The sequence below is a fragment of the Nelusetta ayraudi genome, unplaced genomic scaffold (assembly GCF_046127955.1).
Source record: "Nelusetta ayraudi isolate G7.1 ecotype Tasmania unplaced genomic scaffold, CSIRO-AGI_Nayr_v1 ptg000082l, whole genome shotgun sequence".
Lineage (NCBI taxonomy): Eukaryota > Metazoa > Chordata > Actinopteri > Tetraodontiformes > Monacanthidae > Nelusetta > Nelusetta ayraudi.
In genome coordinates, this window is record NW_027466132.1 from 1,547,989 (window position 1) to 1,566,460 (window position 18,472).

Here is an 18,472-nt window from a genome sequence, read left to right on the forward strand (position 1 = left end):
ATCACTAACAGGCAGAAAATGTCGAAATGGTAAAGTAGCAGATCCATCAGTCAGTGAGTGAGTTCCAAATCGCACACTTCCGTACTCAGTTCTGTTGCCAGTGGACGGCTCAACGGACAAAAATTGCGGGGCGAACAGCTTTGACTTTAGTTGGGCCATGTAGAGAAAAAGAACATTTTTAGTTTTTGTGTGTCCTCTCACTCCCTCACACATTCACTTGCTGTTTTTTTCACACGCTGAGTGTGCCAGTCACAGACGGGATGTCACACAGCCCTTTAGATTCCCTGCCCAGCGCAACTCGGAAGTCGCCGACAACTTTCCTCACCAGTTCTGGACAAAAGGGGACGTTGAAGGACAGCGGAGGTTGTTGCATGAAAGCAGAGCTGTGTTTCTCGAGATTACCGGGATTGTGCGATAATCCACCCACCTAGAGCACAGCGCCGGGGAAAGTGTTTGAGATCTGGAGGCAAACAAAGCCTCCATGCGGTAATATTTCCAAGTATCCCAAACAGAATGGAGGTGGCGGCGCTGATCCCACGAGGTGTCCTTTTACATTCACAGCAAACGTATGTATTGAGGTTCAACTATTTCAACTTGTAAGAATGCGGCAGGAAGCAGTGGAGCTGAAAGGACACGGGGTTGAGGCGCTCGGCGCAGCAGTTCGGGGTTTGGTCTTCATGTAGGTATTTTCATGTCTGCGGTCTCCTCAGCTTCTGGGAGACGACCCAAAGAAAACGACCCGAAACTCTGGAGTCTGGAGAACACAGACCTGGGTGGCGACCCCGCAAGTTAATCCGACACTGTGTATTTGACAACTGGCTTGCATATTTGAAAAACAACCCAGCCTTGAGTCGCTGTGTCAACAAGCTCCTGAGAGCGAGTGGCAGGGCCGAGACGCTGCTCCAAAGAAAAGTCTCAGGTCTCGCTGAGTCGGTGCTGCACGGTGTGGAGTGGTTGAGTCGGATCGAGGCCAGATGCGGGAGCAGAATGTTTGGCATGCCGAGGGGCCCTCATACGTGCAGAGGAGTAGTAAAAATTAATGAGGAAAGTCCCCGTATGGTTGCGTAAGGCTTTCTAATTAGACAGTTCATGCGGCAGCGGCAACTCTCCTGCCACTGGCTCGGAGTACGAGATGACACGTCGAGCCGCACGGACAGCGGAGAGATTGCAGCGATGTAAAGTTAAAGTGAAAGTCCCAGTCGGCAAAGGCAGAAAAAGGTGGCGCGTGGGCACAGAAGGACTAAAGATTTTTCGAAACAAATTGTTTTTTTGGTGTCGGTAGGGGGGCTTGGGGTCTGCATTACGCAATCCTCCCTTCACTTGACTTTACCTCAGCTACCACCACGACCTCCCGATCCGAGGGTTTTCGGGGAAGTAGCTTATCGTTCGAAAAACACAATTCGCCTGACGGTTAATTTGGCGAGACAATGTCTCCTCCCGTTAACCTCCTAACATTTGAACGGGTGGCCGGTTGAACTGGTGTCCTTTCCGCCTCTGTGGCCCGGCTCGTGGTTATGCAAGTGCTGGACTTCTTCCAGGTTACACAACCCCACAGAATAGGTGAACCCAGCGGGACGGGGTTAAGCTGGCCTGTGCCAGTGACTTCCCTTCACTGCCAGGGAGTGAAGAGTGGCTGGGGATCATTCATATGAATGGAGGCTTGGCACAAACAATTAGGGTGAACGACGGAAAGCACAACAACAACAACAACAACACCAACGCAGAAACAGATTTTTTTTTTTATTTCCCTCAGTCATGATGCCTTTACACTGTTCATACAGTCTGGTGGCCTTCAGTGAGTGTGTGTGTGTATCTGTGTGTGCGCGCGTGTAAGTGAATGTCCATGCATAATTGCAGGCATGCAGACACCACATGCGCTTCTAGTGTAAGTATATCGCGCGGTTGACTGACGAGCTGTTTCCAAAATTGCATGCTTCCTGCAACATGAGCAGCGTGCCAGGTTGCACACTGCCGTTGTGCACAGTATTGTGTACTGACCGGAAGGGCACAACTTCATCAGCTGCAGCTTTTTTTGTAACAATTGACTGCGACTGGAAGGTAGATGGGAAAGCCAGCCACAATGTATTATGCCTTAGTAAGTGCCTCTGCAGGATTACATTAGCCAGCACGCTAACGCCATCGTGCCACCGTTGTTCTGCTCTGCCGGCAGTATGACATTTGCACAGGGTGCAAAGTGTCTGTTGATGTACGCCTACTTTTTTTGCACCACTGCGAATCACTCGCTGCATTTTTTTTTGCAGGCTTCTCTCTACGTGCAAACGCGCGTAGGCCCTTGTGCACTCAAAATAACAATTACTTAGTGCGGATGTGCGCAGGTTTGCTTTTTTTCTGCGCACGCGTGTGCGTTTCTGAGCGAGCGCCGGCGGGACCGAAGGGAAGGGAAGGACGAGGGGAGGGCCGGCCAGAGGGATCAAAACCTAAACCACAGGATATTTTTGACCTTTAGGGCCAACTGGGTGAAGCAACCGCAGAGGGGAGAGAAGGAGAAGAGGGAAGCAAGAACTAGAGGAGCTCTTAAGCAAAGGAGCAAAGGCATGGCGAGAGAGAGAGAGCGACAGAGAGGGAGAGAGAAAGAAAGAGAGAGAAGAAGGGAATTTGGACGGCAGCTGGAAAGCCTCCAGAATCCTCTGCTCAAACCAACCATAAAATTCCAAGTCGGGCTACGAAGCCAACACAAGCTCTGGACCAGGGTGCCTCCTTGGCCCCAGTGCATGTGAGCATGCCCACCAATGCGTATGTGTGTGTGTGTGCAATCTGCACACTCACTTTTGTTTTGCGCGTGCATGAGCTCGTGTATGTGCGCTCCCCGTGATTAAAGGGTCTGAGCCGCGGAGGCCAGAAGGCAGACGAGTGATGCAATCCGCGGAAGCGAAGGGAGAGGACACGAGGGCGGCAGGAAGGAAGGGCGGGAGGGAAGGAAGAGGGATTGTTGCTTCAGGTGGGAATCCAGCTCTCCAGGAATGTGCTGATGGTCGAGTCCTACACAATCAGGGTGGAGCGGCATCAAGGGAGGAGGCCTTGCTACTCTAGGGGGAGCTCTGCGTAGGTGCCGCCACCTGTTAGCGTCCGCCGCCGATCGCAAACAGATGACCAAGAAACATGTGCGAAAAAAAAAGAAAAGGAGAGAGACGTTGTGAGTCACCGCTGTTCATGTTATTTTGCAACAGAACAACAATTCCCTCTCCAATGGTCTCCCGCTGGCTGCAGGCGGCGGGCCCGAATCATCCCTCACACAGTCGGCAGCGTGAGATCTATTTCTGTGAGAGCACCGCAACGTCCACACGCACCCACACGGGCTCGGTGGCCGAGGCGATTGGTAAGAGTGGGCAAACCGGTCTATTTCTGAATGTAGCAAGAGTGGGCAGTCGCCCTTGAGCTGGTTTGTCTGCCAGCCACCGAGTGCTGTATACAGTTACAATAGACAGAACATGCGCAAGGACGAGTGAAGGTGGAGGAAGGGGGGGGGGGGGGTGAGGGAGGGCGAGCGCTGGGACTGGAGGTGGTGAGTCAGAGGCCGTTCAGAAAGTAATTCCACCTCTTGAATGCTGCCAATGTTTTCATCAATGGAAAGAAAGTTTTTTTTTGTTGTTGTTGTTGAACAAGGCAGAAGTCTCAATTTCAAGATGAAATTCAGCGAGGAAAGACGTCAATGTCAAAGTCCCACCATTGCACATTTCAATGACGGGACAAGCAAGTAGGAGTAAGCAAGGATGGAGTGGTTTGAACTGCAGGTGACTTATTAGACAGCTTTTCAGACCTTTCCGATTGATCCGGGACTCAGTGACGTGGCCCAGCACGTTTGTATGTTTAAAGTGGAGGATAAATGAGGTAGAGGTGAGGGACGGATAATCTGGCAGGAATAAGATGAGGGGCCGCTGTTCTGGCCGTGGGCTGATGATCTATCGGGATGGAGGAGATGATGATGAATAACACCAGACGTGCGGTTATTGGAAATTATTCTAGAAACTAACAGATATAATCTCAAGGACAGGATATGACTGAAGTCATTTGGGTTCATCCTCCGATCGATTCCAGATGTCCATACCAAATTTTAACATCCACACAGTGGATTGTGCAAGGATTCCACTCCAGCAGAGGACCCAGCGGTGAGCCATCTGAGAGTCAGACAGACAGTGGCATCGCCGTGATGGCACACAAAGTGTTTTCACCTCCCCTCGCGACCGCACACGCTCGCTTCTGGTCACGCACGAGGCCGTTGCCTTCAGCAAAAGCTGAAATTTTTCATCCGCCGTTTGGGCCAAGACGGAGTCTATTTCCCAACAATGGTTGAAGAGTCTTCTGCAATTTTTTGTGAATCATTGGTTTCTTGTGAGCTAATGTTTCTCTGAGGTTTCAGGGGTTCCGGCAGCAATCTGGAGTGGCCGATTGTGGTGTGGCATCCTGCCAACGAAAAGGGGAAGGAAGAGGACAAAAGGGTAGAGAAGCTGGGCTGAACTTTGCAGAGAAAGCATAGGTCTTGCACTGCTCTGTGCGCGCATGTGTGTGTGTGTGTGTGTGTGTGTGTGTGTGTCCTGGCAAGGCAACCTTGGCCTCGACATGACTGCACAAACGTACAATGTTTGACTCCTGCACAATCCTCCCCCCCCCACAAACCCCAACATAATTATGAGTGGGGATTCATGCGTGTTTACCAAAAACAGCTGAAGCCATCTCGTTGGTGAATCAGGAGACCTTGCGTCAGGAGAAAAGAACTGCCATGCATTTAAAACGGATTTTTTCTTTTTTTTTTTTTTTTTAAATGAAAACCTAAAAGCATCATAAAGAAAAAATTACAAAACATGTTTTTTATTTTAACCGTGGCCAGCAACTGAAGGGGGAAGAAAAGAAACCACAGGACAGCGACTTGGAACAGTGCTCTGTTGGCATCCACTCCTCGGTTACATGGGTAAAGCACAAAGAGAGCGCTGCGGTTGTTCCTAGACCGCCGTGATCCACACTTCCACGTAATGTTCTGACGCTCGCCATTCGCTGCTTCAGATCATCCGCCGGGTCCATGGGCTATAGGGAGGTCCTGCAAGAACATTGGCTGACAGCCTTTATCTCTCACACTGTGTCCAAATGGAAGTGTGGTGTACCCGACTACTCTTTGCGCACGCATGAGGATGTCTTCATTTGTGCGCCTCAAATTAAATCTTGTGCGTCTGCTTTTTTTTTAAGCTTCTCTCTCTTTCTCGCACGCTGTGCACATTTTGTCATCGTGCTGTTTGGGTTCCGTGGAATGTCGGCGTGGACAATTTTGGTTCTGTGGAGGAGGCTACCCATAACAGAGCACATAAGGCAAGAGAAATCATTTTTTTTTGTGAGCACTTGCAACCCCTCTCCTTTAGCTGGCAACCGGATGATGTGCCCGCAGGGGATGAAATTGCAATCAATTAAATCAACCAAATTTTATATGTATAGGCCAGGTTTGCAAAGAAAAATTGCCTCATGAGGCTTCACATTATCTACAAATGTAGACCGTTGGAACCTCGACGTGGGTGAGGAAAAACTTCAAAAATCCTTCACAGGGAAAAAAAAGAAGAAACCTCAGACACAGGAGTGATCCTTCTTTCTTGGACGGGTAGACGTGCATCACGGATATACATCAATCACAACAGCAAGGCAGAGATGAGTAGCGCACACAATGGAAGAGATCATATGTCCAAAGCCATGTTTGAGTCCAATGCATGAGCAGCCACGAATGAGTCTGCTTGCCAACTACACAGCCTACAGACAAACAGGCCTGGAAGAGCCTCAAAGTCTGACTGCACATACAATACAAGACAGCCAATTTGGTTTTTGGTCTTGTGTGTTTCGCCTGCTCAACTGTGCCACCTTTGACAAGTTGCAAAAACACCCTAAACCTATTTTTCAACACGGTTAACCAGTGCCATCGATAAAGGCAGACTGCTGTGGTTTCTGAGATGAGTGGCTGACCTTTCGTTATCACGCGGATGCAGAATATGTTTGTTCCCCCCCGGATTACACAAGCAGCAATGACATGTTGAAACCTCAGGTCTGCTTCTCGGCCTTTATCGTCAATCTGACAAAGGCATCCTGTGACAATATCACAACCCACAGCTGGCTGTGATATATACACTATATGATCCTAGACCTCAAAATGCTGTACAATTCATATATAGCTAATCCTAAAACTAGTTGGGCAACAAATTTATTCCATGAAGTCTTTGGCACAGTAATGAGCATTAAGACATTGGTTTTACTCACTTGGACTTTCTCATTTATTGTTTAATAATTTGCAGCACTCCAGATTTTAATTGTGTGATGTTTAAGATTTACTCCTTTCTGCACTGCTTGTAAGAGCACATAACAAACACAGCCTTTTAAACTCCCTGCTGCTTTACAGAATAATAAATTGTGTGAAATCCCCTAGCATGTTGGCTTTGTTTCGACTATTTTCCCCCCTAGAATTTTAGAAACTCTTCAGGCTCTAAAATCTAAAACCATGTCAGAGAAAGGCATCAACTGCCTTTTTTATAGAGCGGGTTAACCTTTAATGAGTGCAGCATGGTATAGTGTAGTGCCAGAATGGGTAAATATGTATGCAGAAACGTTGAAGGAAACAATACAGACGTCGTAATAATAATTTAAAAAAAAAAAAAGAAGGAAAAAAAAAGTCTTAAATCCAACTCTTATACCCTAATACAACATCTATGGCTGTGCAATGACGCCCTCGCATGGACAAATGGCTACAATGCATGCCCTCCATACGACGTTTCATTACGGTAACATTACAAACGCTGAGAATAGGAAACAAATACGCAAACATGCAACAAAACATTTCCAATTGCTTTTACTAAAACATGTTATCTTAAGTCAAAAAGGGGGGGAAAAAATACATTTTTTTTTTTTAGCAAGCTTCGCCGGTAATCACCGCACTAAAAATGCGACGTTCAAATACAGTGAAAACCATTTTTCGCCCGAGCAACCTTACCGCTTTGCTAATGCAGCCCACTGCCCGGGCTAACAATGATCCCGGATCAGTCGCCGTGCTCGGACAGCTCGGCGAGTAAATACGACACAACAAGCGCAAACCGATTCCCAATCGGCCGCCTCGACAGCGGATGACGAAAGAGGCCTCCGACAGGAAATGCCCTGCTTCGGCGGCGACGAAGGATTTGCGAAGGGCTGCCATTTTACCGAGCTTACGGTAAGTACACTCGCTTCGTGCCGAATGAATCCAATGTAGTGTTGCTTCACCAGTAGCGGCGGCGGGCGGCCCATACGTCAACGCGGGCTCCGCTCGCCGTTAAAGTTGGAGAAATTATCTCAAACGAGCGCTTTTAGCTGACAGTAGCGGTAGCTACAGACAGACTGCGTAGTCTGCGTAGCTACGGTTAGTTGCGCTCCACGTCCTAGACGACAACAGTAAATAATATTCACGCTAGTCAGAATGCTGACTGAACTTACTGTTTAGATAAAACATTTGTTGTCGGTAGTGATGATGTTTTAAATTGGCCAAGTAGGTTATCCGCTAGGAGGGGGGGAAACTACTAGCATGTAGTTAGCTGCGCTTACCATTGTTTCCTGTTTCTTAAGCACCTCAAATGATGTGTAACAAAACATTGTTCGTCGTGTCTACTCACAAATTCGGTGATACTTCTTTATTTCGACAGCGCCAATGCATCATGGGAGTTAACGTCATCCAGCTGACCTCTAAGAATTACCATGAAAACATCTTGGCCTCTCTGCAGCAGCTGAGGACAGAGGGCCACCTCACTGATGTCACCGTGCAGGTGGACAACCAGGGCTACACGCAAGAGTTTCAGGCCCACAAGCTGATGCTGGCAGCGTCCAGCGGCTACTTCAAGACTGCCCTCTTCTCTCAGGATGGCGCCCAGGAAAAGATACTGCTGCCCACCGTGCACGTCGAGCATTTCTCCAAGTTTCTGGAGTTTGTCTACACAGGCAAAATTGAGCTGTTGAGAGAAAAGATTGGAGATGTTCTGGCAGTGGCAGAGTGTTTGGACTGCAAGGACCTGGCGGAGGTCTGCAGGGAGGCGCTGACAGCTGGGATCGTACAGGATCCTGCTGCAGCAATTTATGAACCAGCAGTGGTTGATACGCACGAGCTACATGGCAAGACGAGTCAGGGGGCAAAAAGGAAACGGCAGCCCAGAAATTCTCAAAAGCAGCCCGTGCAGAGTCCTGAAATAGAAGTCAAAGCCAAAAGAGGGAAGGCGAAGACACCGGCGTCGGGCGAGAGTCAAGGGAAAAAGCGAAAAGTGAGCTCAGGTGGCCGTAAAGTCGTTCAAAGACGCACCACCAGGCAAAGGCAGACCTTTTACAATGACAGTCAAGGCAGCAACGAGGACTCGGCTGACGCGGAGGATGGGGCGGAGGCGGAGGATCAGCAAGAGTCGATGAAGCAGCAGGGAGATGCCGCAATGATAAGAATACCATCATTCGACGACGACGAAGACTGGGAGGGCGGTGCGCACAATGAAGATTCCGACGAGGCCCTGCAGCCGTCTGCAAGAAATGAGGAGGACAAAGACCAAGAAGAGTCCAAGGAAAGCAGAAAAAAACCCTCCAAGGCCCAGTTCCAGTGCAACAAGTGCCAGCGCACTTTCCACTACGAGAGGAGCTACTTGAAGCACATCAGGTATATCAGTCATGTCGTATCAGGAATGCAAGGTGTGATACTAAAGTCGAACGTATGTACTATGCATGCATGCAAAGATGTAGCACCACCTCATGTTTTTGTGCACTAGTAGCACAAATCCTGTTTTTGCAAGAGAAACTTACCTGCCCGTCCTTCTGTCCTGCAAAGCACGTACCACGGAGTCAAGGCCGACGTCGTCTACCGCTGCGAGACCTGCGAGCAGACCTTCGCCAACCGCAGCAACCTGAAGATCCACGAGAAACACGTGCACAGCAGCGAGAGGCTTTACTCCTGCGACTCCTGCTCGAAGACCTTCAAGAGGAAGAAGGACGTCGTCCGCCATCAGAGACAGGTTAGGGGGCGAGGGGGGGGTGAGGACGCAAGGGACCACAGAGTTGGTTTTGAGTTTTTGCTTCCATTGCACATCACTTCCGTCTCGCCGCCTCTCAGGTCCACGAACGCAGCAACCAGCGCCACATCTGCACCCGGTGCGGCAAAGCTCTCAGCTCCAAGACGGCGCTGCTGATGCACGAGAGAACGCACACGGGCGACAAGCCTTACGAGTGCACCGAGTGCGGCACCAAGTTTACCCAGAATTCCGCGCTCAAAATGCACCGCAGGTAACGGAAGACAAGAACGTGCAAAAATTGAACTAGTATGTGTTGATGTGCCGATTCATGTTTTGTGTTGTTTTGGCGTTTTTTGTTTTTTTTTGCGTGAAGGATTCACACGGGAGAGAAGCCATTCGCATGCGACGTGTGCGAGTCGCGCTTCACTCAGAAACACATGCTGATATATCACAAGCGGCTGCACACAGGTACCAGCGGCGTCATTTGACAAACTCGAGTCTCCTTCTCCTTGTCCAATCGATCACGTCTCCACTGCCGTTTTTTTTTTCCACTCAGGCGAGAAACCTTTCATGTGCGAGGCGTGCGGGAAGAGCTTCGCTTCCAAAGAATACCTGAGGCACCACTCCAACATCCACACCGGCTCGCGGCCTTACAAGTGCGAGCAGTGCGGCCGGAGCTTCGCTCAGAGGAACTCCCTCCACCAGCATTTGAAAATCCACACAGGTGACCAATAGCAAGCAACGTATTTCTTTTGAGCTGATTGACGGCCCTTCGAGTCCCCCCCCCCCCCCCCCCCAAACTCTGACACAATGTCTGCTCGTGCCTTTGCAGGCGAGCGTCCGTACAGCTGCAAAGACTGCGACAAGCAGTTCACCCAGCTCAACGCCCTCCAGAGGCACCAGCGGATCCACACGGGGGAGAAGCCCTACATGTGCAGCCTCTGCAACCGCACTTTCACCGACAGGTCCACGCTGCGCAGGCACACCATGGTGAGTGGTGGTTTGTAACTGTTGCTCCTTCTGAAAGCTAAGAAGGCGACAAAAAACGTGGAAGAACAAATGCCAGACTGGTGGTTATTACATCACAGAGGATGATTTCCAGAACTGTGTGTTTTACCGCACGCTTTCTGAACAAGTGAAGCAAACAGAACGGTTTAGTTTTTTTTCGTTTTCGGGACAAATAAATAATAGTAATAATAATAAAACTTTATTTGTACAGCGCTAAATCACAACCAAAGGCGTCTCAAAGCGCTTTATACAATCAGAGAGAACCAACCGGGCCCCCGGAGCAACCAAGATGCCTAAGATGCTAAGAAACCTCGGGCAGAAGCAGACTCCAGAGGGCCATCATCTGCCTATGAGTAGTTGGGGTGAAATACAAAAATAGAGGAGAGACAGAGAAAGGAGCAGAGTGAGCCAGGGTGGCAGACAGGACAGAGTAAAAACAGGCATCCACAAAATGGATATACACAAAAAATGGAAAAATAAATTCAAGGCTGCTGTCCACGTAGAATGTAATTGTCCATGCTTTGGAAGGCAAGAGCCTACATCGATGAGCAATCTGCCGATAGGACAAGTCCAGGTCCTAGGCGTGGTGGTGGGACGAAGCGATGACACCAAGACCCCCAGGACAGCACAATCCAGCTCCTGGCACATTTTTAATTTCAAATTCTCCTGTGACTTGAAGGTCCACGACCCGGACGCTCCTTGGAAAACCTACCTCATCGTCCTGCAGGGGAACGTGGAGGACAAGAAGCCCGCGGCATCGGACAAAGCAGCAGCCAAAGAGAAGAAGCGAAAGGGGAAGAAATCCACGGCGGCCGCCGCTCCCGCTGACGACAACGCCTCCCCCGAGGACGTGACGGAAAAATCGGATTCCAACTCCATCGTGGTGGCCGCCGAGCCCGTGGCCCTGCCAGCCGACTGGGCCGGCGGCGCCATCACGGTGGTTAGCCACGGCGCCGTGGGCGGGATCGCCGTGATCCACACCGACGGGACCCAGATCCAACCCATCGTGACCGCCGACGGCACCGGCGTCATCTCCCTGGAAGGCTCGGCCATTCCCGTCCCGTACTCGGTGGCTTTGGCGCTCCCCACCGCCTCAGAGGCTTCCAGCGCCGCCTCGCAGACAATCCTGGCGCCGGAGTCGCAGAGCGAAGCCCCGTCGGTGGCCGGCGAAAAGGGTTGCGCCGGGGAGCAAACGGCAGCTGAGGGCCAGAGGACGGCTGACGAGGCCTCGGCCGAGCCGGGAGCAGCTCAGGACGAAGCGTAGGAAACTCCCACTGGAGCCCAAACACTTTGGAGGGGCTGCAGAAGGTTTCAGACTCGCTGGTGCTTGGAGTCCATTGTACGGAAGGTGTTTAGAAACAATGACATCGGGTTTTCAGGTCTGCTCACATGATTCAGAGGCATATCCAGGGGTCGCAGCATGTTGCCATGCGTGATCCTGCCCCCCCGCCCCGCTGTGAAGCGGGAAGGAGTCGAGTTCCCTCAGTGAAATGAAAATGGATGAAAGGGAAACACTGCGTCAATACAATGGTGTGAATCATATTCACTGCAAAGGAGTCTTTATAGCCAAAACATCTTGATGATGTTGCTTTATGAACTGTTATTTGAATAATGCACAGTCCGCCATTTGTGGCATTGTCATATAGAGAACATTGAAACAATCAAGTATATTTTGAAGCATTCATTCCAGCCCACTTAATTTGATTTGACTAATTCAAACGCTCATGTGTGGGTTGAACAGTGTGACAGTATTTAAAGGAGTGACTGTAGCAAGTGATTTTCTTTTTTTTTGTCAGTTCCATTTTATCCATGTACGGTTTGTTTCAGCCGTTATGTAACATTGCTTCTAATCAATGTGTGGCTGTATGAAAATTAAAATGATGCATAATTGTGTGCATTGTTGAAGTGTACACCACTGTGTTTTGTTTTGTTTTTTGTTTTTTTTTATAAAAAGACTTCAGAATTTAGACTTTCAGTCGACACTACAGTAACGGTTGTGCTCCGACCTTGAAATGCATCCTTTCACCGTCTGTCACTCCTACCAGCTCATCATTAATGCAACAGTTCACACACACACACACACACTCATTAAAACTTTACGCGAGTGGCTTCAGAGGCCAAGGGCAGGACAGGCAACAATGGGGGCGTATTATCTTTATTATTGTCTGTTCGCACAAGCATGAGGATCAGTTCCACCCTCCGCCGTCGGGTCGGGTCGAGGCGGAGGACGCTGGGTGCACACCAGAAACGACCCCGTTAGTCGAAAAAAAAACAAAACAACAACTTTGGTTTGGCTCACGTTCCGGAAGTCAACACAAACACTGAGCGATTGCACGACGACATGCTTTAGCGAGTGGCTATTGGAAGGCTGCACTGCGGCAGGAGAGTTTTCAGGAACAGGTGAACGTCACAACACGGCACAGAGGGGAAAGGAAACGAGATCAATGAGTCCTGCATCTGGGGAAAATAATGAAAGGTTTCAGTGTTTTGGTTTAAAAGACTCAACCTATCTCAAACATTCAAAGTTAATATATATATATATATATATTTTTTTTTACAAACAACCAAAACTCCTAAAGTAAATAATGTAATATGAATGTGTATGTGAATAGATACACACGTTTAACAGTCTACACTTGGTGCATATCTCTGCCCTTCTTCGAGAAGAGTCTCTCTTTCATGACAAACCAAAACCCAACAAATTAAAAAATACATAACATATTTAACATCCGCATCACACATCAGACTTCAGAATTGCTCTTTTACTGCAGAACTAAAACATGACGACGGGTTTTTATAACAACACGCGACTAAGAAAAAAACCAAAAACTGTATTTGTACAAAAACATGCGGTCGGTGCTCTTTGACGATGCTAAGCCCGGTTCTCAATACAAGATACGGCCGTGAAACGTCACACACACCCCCCCCCCCCCCCACCCGGAAGCCGGCGAAAGATTTGAGCAGAAGAAGGTTTGCAGCAATCCTCTGCAGAGAGAGGTGAGGGCGAGAAGGATTTACATTCTGACTAGACTCACAACAGCCCGTGAGGAAAAGCAACGATGCGGCGGTGAGCAGGCGGGAAACACTGAAACCGTCGGCGTGCAGTCGTCCCGGGATTCAGAGTGAATCTGTGTGTATGTGTATGTACAAAAGCATGCGTGATGGGTTTCTGTCCCTCCGTGCTGCGTCTCTCCTCCTCTGGCATTTTGCATTGGTCTTTATTTCAGGTCCCCCTCGTCGCCCTGGATGGTCTTTTTGATGCGCAGCAGCAGCGTGGTGTGCCACTGGTCCAGGCGGGAGATGGAGTCGAAGTCTTTCACCTGCAGGGGGTTGGGGGGGGTTAAAAAAATGCAATGATCTGTCTTTTGTTGTGTTCAACGTCGAGGACGCTCGCGGCGGAATCGCACCGAGTCAGACTGGTTGCAAAATAGGTCATCTCGATGCCTCTCGATGGTTCAATGAATAAGCTCTGAGAAAAATAATAAGGAGTACTTAAAAAAAAGTTCAACATCGCAGCCAATTAAATGCGTTTATCTATTTTGCAGTGGAGCAGCTGTGCAAAGTTGGATATCCAAAATACTCTCAAGATCAGTGTTTCTCAACAGGCGGGTGCGCAACCCAAAAGTGGGTCACGGAGTTGTTGATTGGCTTGAAGCTCCGTGAGACTCCACCAGTTGAGCGCCACTGTTCTAAATCCCTCCCCCCAAAAAACAACAAAAAAATAGCACTTTTAGCCCTTTGTTTCCATCCTCCCATTCTGAAAGGGGAGGCCCCCTTTCAAACAAACTTAAAAGCGATTGGAACAAACCTGTCTGTCACACTTAAAGCGGGCCAATCAGCTTCCTCCACCAGCCTCCTTCCTTCTCTGCTCTTCTTAAAATGAGGGAGCGTGCTGCACTGCCTCGCTGCGCCAATCACGGAGCAGCAAATGTCACGCGTCCTCGCAAAATAACGCTGCGCTCATGGGGACGGTGAACTTAGGAAAGCAAAATGATATGCGTATTGAAACAGTGCATTGATGAGATTGGCTGTGAAAAAGCCTGCATCCGCCCCCCAGCAACATGTCAGCGTTTCTGTCTATTTATAGACTTTCATGTCAATATTTAATGCACTTTAAGTCTCGCACCTCTTATGTTAATATTTAAATACACCAGTGTACTAATTAATTAATATGCTGTCTTTGCACATGTGTAATGCAATTAGATGGAATGCAAATACATCACATAGAAATGTAGAAGAAGAATATCGTTTCTTCTTCCCTCAATGATCTGATTTTTTTTTTTTTTTTAAACTCGAGAACGAGATTTATAGGACAAGGTTTGACTGCAGCTGGTATAATTCATAAATCTCAAATGAATTATTTTGTACTTGTACTACTTACCTTGTACTGTACATTATCTGACAGTGTTGATGTGAGAATGTTTCTTTTCTCTGAATTTAACCAAACTTTAAAAACTTGCAGCGGCTCAGCTGAGTACTCTGCCTATCTGCCATCCTGCAGCACATAAACACGCACTCCTGAGAGACTGAAGAGATACGTGGGGAGTTTGCCTTCCACTTTCTTCAACGCACACGGGATCCGACAGAACGAGCGGAGCTCAGCGGCGGGAATCCCCGCGCTCGCCGAGGGCCTCGTTTTAAAGCTCGCGCCCCAGAGGGTTTGTGCGGGACTCACCGCCTCTGTGAAGGCCTCGCTGTTCTGTTCCTCATGAGCTTCCAGAAGTTTCTGCAGGGGACAGAAAAAAAAAAGTAGGTTACTGAAGGAAACTGAAAAGTTCGGTCATCACACAGCAAAAAATAAATAAATAAATGAATAGAGTTGTGCGCGCCGAGTTACCTTCAGCAGTTTGCACTCCCGAGAGTCGGAGAACGCCGGGAACATCTCCTCGTATTTTTCAACAGCAATCTGCAGAGAGACAACAGCCGTGTTGGAATTTCCTCCAGCTACTCCCTCCCATGCCCGTCCCCCCCCCCCCCCCTCCCAAGGCGGAACTCGCCTTGGCGTTGAGCTCGTCGACGATGAAGTGACAGAGGGAGGCTTTGAAGAAGTACTCCTTGGCACTGTATTTCAGCAGGGGGTTGTCCATCGTGGTGGCTCCCACCTGCAGGCGGCCAAACAGAAAATCCATCAGCGCGCTGCACGCTACACGCTGCACGCTACACGCTGCACGCTGCGAGCCCCCCTCGGCGCCCTACTCATCATACCTGCTCGTAGATCTCGATGGCCTTCTGGTACTGCTCCAGCTGGGCGCAGTAGGCCCCGACCTTCAGCAGACACTTGTTGGCAGAACTGAGGGGGAAAAAAATAAAACATGTTCAATGAAAATAAAAAATCAAAAGCAGATTTTTTTAATTAATTAATTTATTTATTTAGATAATGAATAAATACCAGAAGCTCTCACCTGTTGGATTCCTCTCCCTTGTAGTAGTCGGCTGCTTGTTCATAATGTGCAATGGCCTTCGAAAACAAGACGGAAAATAAATAACCAAGACTCCCCATATTTATTAAGATGTTACTACTTGTTATGGTATTACTGCTAGTAGGTGCAGTTTGAATTCTAACCTTCTCGATATCCACCAGCTCAGACTCGTAGACCTCTGCAATACTGATGTGGTGTTTGGCAGCGATGGTGAACCTTCCCTAGGAGGAGGAGGAGAAGGAGAAGGAGCATTACTTTCAAAACAGGCACCTTGTAGCTTCATGTTGTATTAACTCCCTCGGTGAGCGCGTTGTCTGAAACTGTCAAACGTGCCTTTTAAAGGTCTCAACTTTTAACAAATTCCTCCTTGCTGAAGGACAGAGCAAGGAGCTGATGTGACGACGCAACATTACACATTAGCTATGAATAAATAAATAAATGGATCAAACTCAAGGTGGCTGGGGAAGGTCGGTGCAGTGTAGAATGTGCAATCCGTTCACAGAAGACAGCTTCAAAAAAAAAAAAAAAAAGAGAGAGACCCGATCACGAGAGATTGCTGCAACAAAGCAAACAGTTGCACCCACTATTTATTTTTATTTTTTTACACACACCAGTGTGTCAGAACACAAGATGGGTGCTTCTACGTCCGTCTTACCATGTCTGTGTAAATATCGATGGCGGCATTTAAACACTTGATTGCCTCTTTTGCCAGCATAGAAGGAAGAAGTCGCAAAGAAAAAAGGTCGTGTTAGTTCGTTAGAGGTCAGCTAGCATGCACCAGACACTGGACAGACACTGACATACTAATCTGCACCACAGGACACATAAGAGCAGACCGTGTAGTGCGTCATGCAACTGAAGAGAAGTTGCAGGTATGAAAAGCAAAGCCACTGTGCAGCGTGATTCATGAATCCTGACGAACAACAACAGGCTTACAATTAAAATTGAGGGCATTCAACAAGAGGACATTGTAGAAATCGTGTTGACCTTGTTTTTGCTTCCCCCCCAAAAAAGCACCGTTGCAAACAGAGGGCTAATTATGCTGTATTCTGGAGATCCTTTTTTTTTTGGATGATTAATGGTGCCAGGGTGTTGCCACGCATGCCGGCAGTGAAAAACAAGCGTGACACAAGAGGGCACAACAAGGGAGTTCCAGTGGGGCGGTGGGCATCATGCCGTGCGCCAAACTCGTTAACTTACCATTGGGGTCGGCTTTCTTGTAAGCGTTTCCCGCATCGATGAAACTGGTGGCGCAGTCGTGTTTGTTCTGCAGCTGCATGTGGAGTCGGGCCGCCTTGCAAAATGCACTGCCGGCAGCTGAAGAAAGCGGAAGAAGAATCCATACATTCCACTTGGCGGAAGACCAATGCAGTATTGAACAAAATAATTAAATACAATTATGTATTGGGGTATATTATTTGTAGGGAAAGGCGCAGCGTACCGCTCCAGTTCTTGGCCATCTTAAACATGTTGGCAGCTCTGCAGTACATTTCACACGCCTCTTCCACTTTGTGAGGTCCTCTGCAGGAGAAAAGAGAAAGGGATTCATCGGCCGTATTCAAGAAAAGCTTTACGACGTCTTGGCGTCGAGTTAAATGGCCTAACTGGACTCTTCCAACTCCTCCAAGACGTGACAATGTGCGGCTGTAACGAAGCCGGGAGATGGGAGAGGCGGTGGCGGACCGACTTAAGTAAATCCCTCAGTGAAGGCCACACCTCCACCTCCACTGCCATCTCGCTCCATGACAGGAAGAGGACCTGTGGGATCGCTGCGCTAATACTCCTGACCCCTTCCATCATGACTGAGGATTACATCATCAACAGCAACAGCAACAAAACCTGCCAACAGCTACCGGACACACAGACTGTTCTGAGCTGGCCTTTCCTAAATGTTATATACACCATGCAATACAACTCTCTACACTGTTGATAGATACTGAAGACATTAAATATATGAGCAAGATACATGTAATCATGCAGCAAAGAAAAACACTTTGAATAACTATATTAATAAATGTGCTTTTCGTGAAAGGTGGCTATTTTGAAGATTTTAAAAATAAAACGCGTTTGAGATATTTGACACTTGTTTCATTACGTAATTCCATGTGCGTTCATACGTAGTTTTGATGCCTTCAGTGAGAAACTGCAATGGCAAATGAAAAAAGCAATAATAGCAAGCACCTGCCAACCCTTAATCAGCATTTTTGTCCAGTCCTTTAAACACAGCCATTGTATTTTATATGAGAGGCTGTTAAAAACGGGCCAAATATGGTCGATTGAAAAATATAGATATTAAAACAAAAAACAACAACATGTGGATATGATACAAAACCTTTAATGTTTTCTCTCTTAGGAGACTTCAATAGGCCAACTGCATCATGAAATGAACGGTTTATTCCATTCTGCTGAAAGTCAATTAAGGCCCATGTCTCTACATTTTTTGTACATATTATTAGACTTTGACAAGGCTGCAATACCTCCCCGATGATACATCGGGGGGAAGAGAAAATGACAGCATCGCGAGCTACGCTACCTTAATGAAAGCCAGACTCGTTCAATTAGCTTTGACAGACGTCAACTCGGCTTGTTTACAACGCCAGTGTAAGCTAGCGGACTCGATTCGTTGCGTCATTGTCGTCACGCGAGGTATCCAACGAGCTAAAAACCTCACAATTATCAGCCATAGGTCTACATCTTGTTGTGCGTATGTAAACATACATTTAGGCTGCGTGCCAACTTTGCAGCTACCAGTTGGGCTCGCTAGCTGTGGCTGTGTGTTGGGGCTTTTGGTGCAGCGCCGCCGCCGCCTTACCCTCCAAACATTCCTCCCAAAAAAGAGCCAGACGACTTGACTTTCTTGTCGGCGTCAGCCATGAGCTGAATGGCCTCCTTCTCCTTCCCGGAGTTGTCCATTTTCTTGCTTTGTCTAAAATAAAAATATGTAGAAGACAAGACAGGGAAAGCTAGAACTGCGCTGCTGGCTGTACAGCGAGGATTACTGTAGCTGGGTTTATTTAGCGTGGGCGTGCACCAGCTATAGCGGCTTAC

At 48.3% G+C, this 18,472-nt stretch overlaps 2 protein-coding genes across 5 annotated transcripts; one reads left to right on the forward strand and one right to left on the reverse strand.

Moving 5' to 3' along the window:
* Nucleotides 1-6,924: 6,924 nt before the first annotated feature.
* On the forward strand, nt 6,925-11,914 carry gzf1 (GDNF-inducible zinc finger protein 1). Of its 2 annotated transcripts, none has more exons than XM_076044544.1 (8): nt 6,925-7,192; nt 7,659-8,647; nt 8,816-8,999; nt 9,098-9,267; nt 9,370-9,464; nt 9,553-9,720; nt 9,829-9,986; nt 10,684-11,914. In XM_076044544.1, exons 1-8 carry the CDS (start codon nt 7,133-7,135, stop codon nt 11,266-11,268), a joined length of 2,409 nt encoding a protein of 802 aa, XP_075900659.1. In that variant the 5' UTR covers nt 6,925-7,132; the 3' UTR covers nt 11,269-11,914. The 2 variants fall into 2 exon arrangements, with proteins under 2 accessions (XP_075900659.1, XP_075900660.1); XM_076044545.1 differs by lacking the exon at nt 6,925-7,192 and adding an exon at nt 7,218-7,378.
* Nucleotides 11,915-12,143: 229 nt separating this feature from the next.
* On the reverse strand, nt 12,144-18,446 carry napbb (N-ethylmaleimide-sensitive factor attachment protein, beta b). 3 transcript variants are annotated; one of them, XM_076044546.1, is made up of 11 exons: nt 18,237-18,446; nt 16,866-16,945; nt 16,625-16,741; nt 16,080-16,126; nt 15,568-15,645; nt 15,407-15,462; nt 15,210-15,294; nt 15,002-15,106; nt 14,842-14,910; nt 14,680-14,730; nt 12,144-13,324 (listed from the first exon to the last, which is right to left on the reverse strand). In XM_076044546.1, the coding sequence occupies exons 1-11, from the start codon at nt 18,335-18,337 to the stop codon at nt 13,223-13,225; spliced, it is 891 nt and encodes a 296-aa protein (XP_075900661.1). In that variant the 5' UTR covers nt 18,338-18,446; the 3' UTR covers nt 12,144-13,222. The 3 variants fall into 3 exon arrangements, with proteins under 3 accessions (XP_075900661.1, XP_075900662.1, XP_075900663.1); XM_076044547.1 differs by lacking the exon at nt 18,237-18,446 and adding an exon at nt 18,139-18,159; XM_076044548.1 differs by lacking the exon at nt 18,237-18,446 and adding an exon at nt 17,030-17,320.
* Nucleotides 18,447-18,472: the final 26 nt, after the last annotated feature.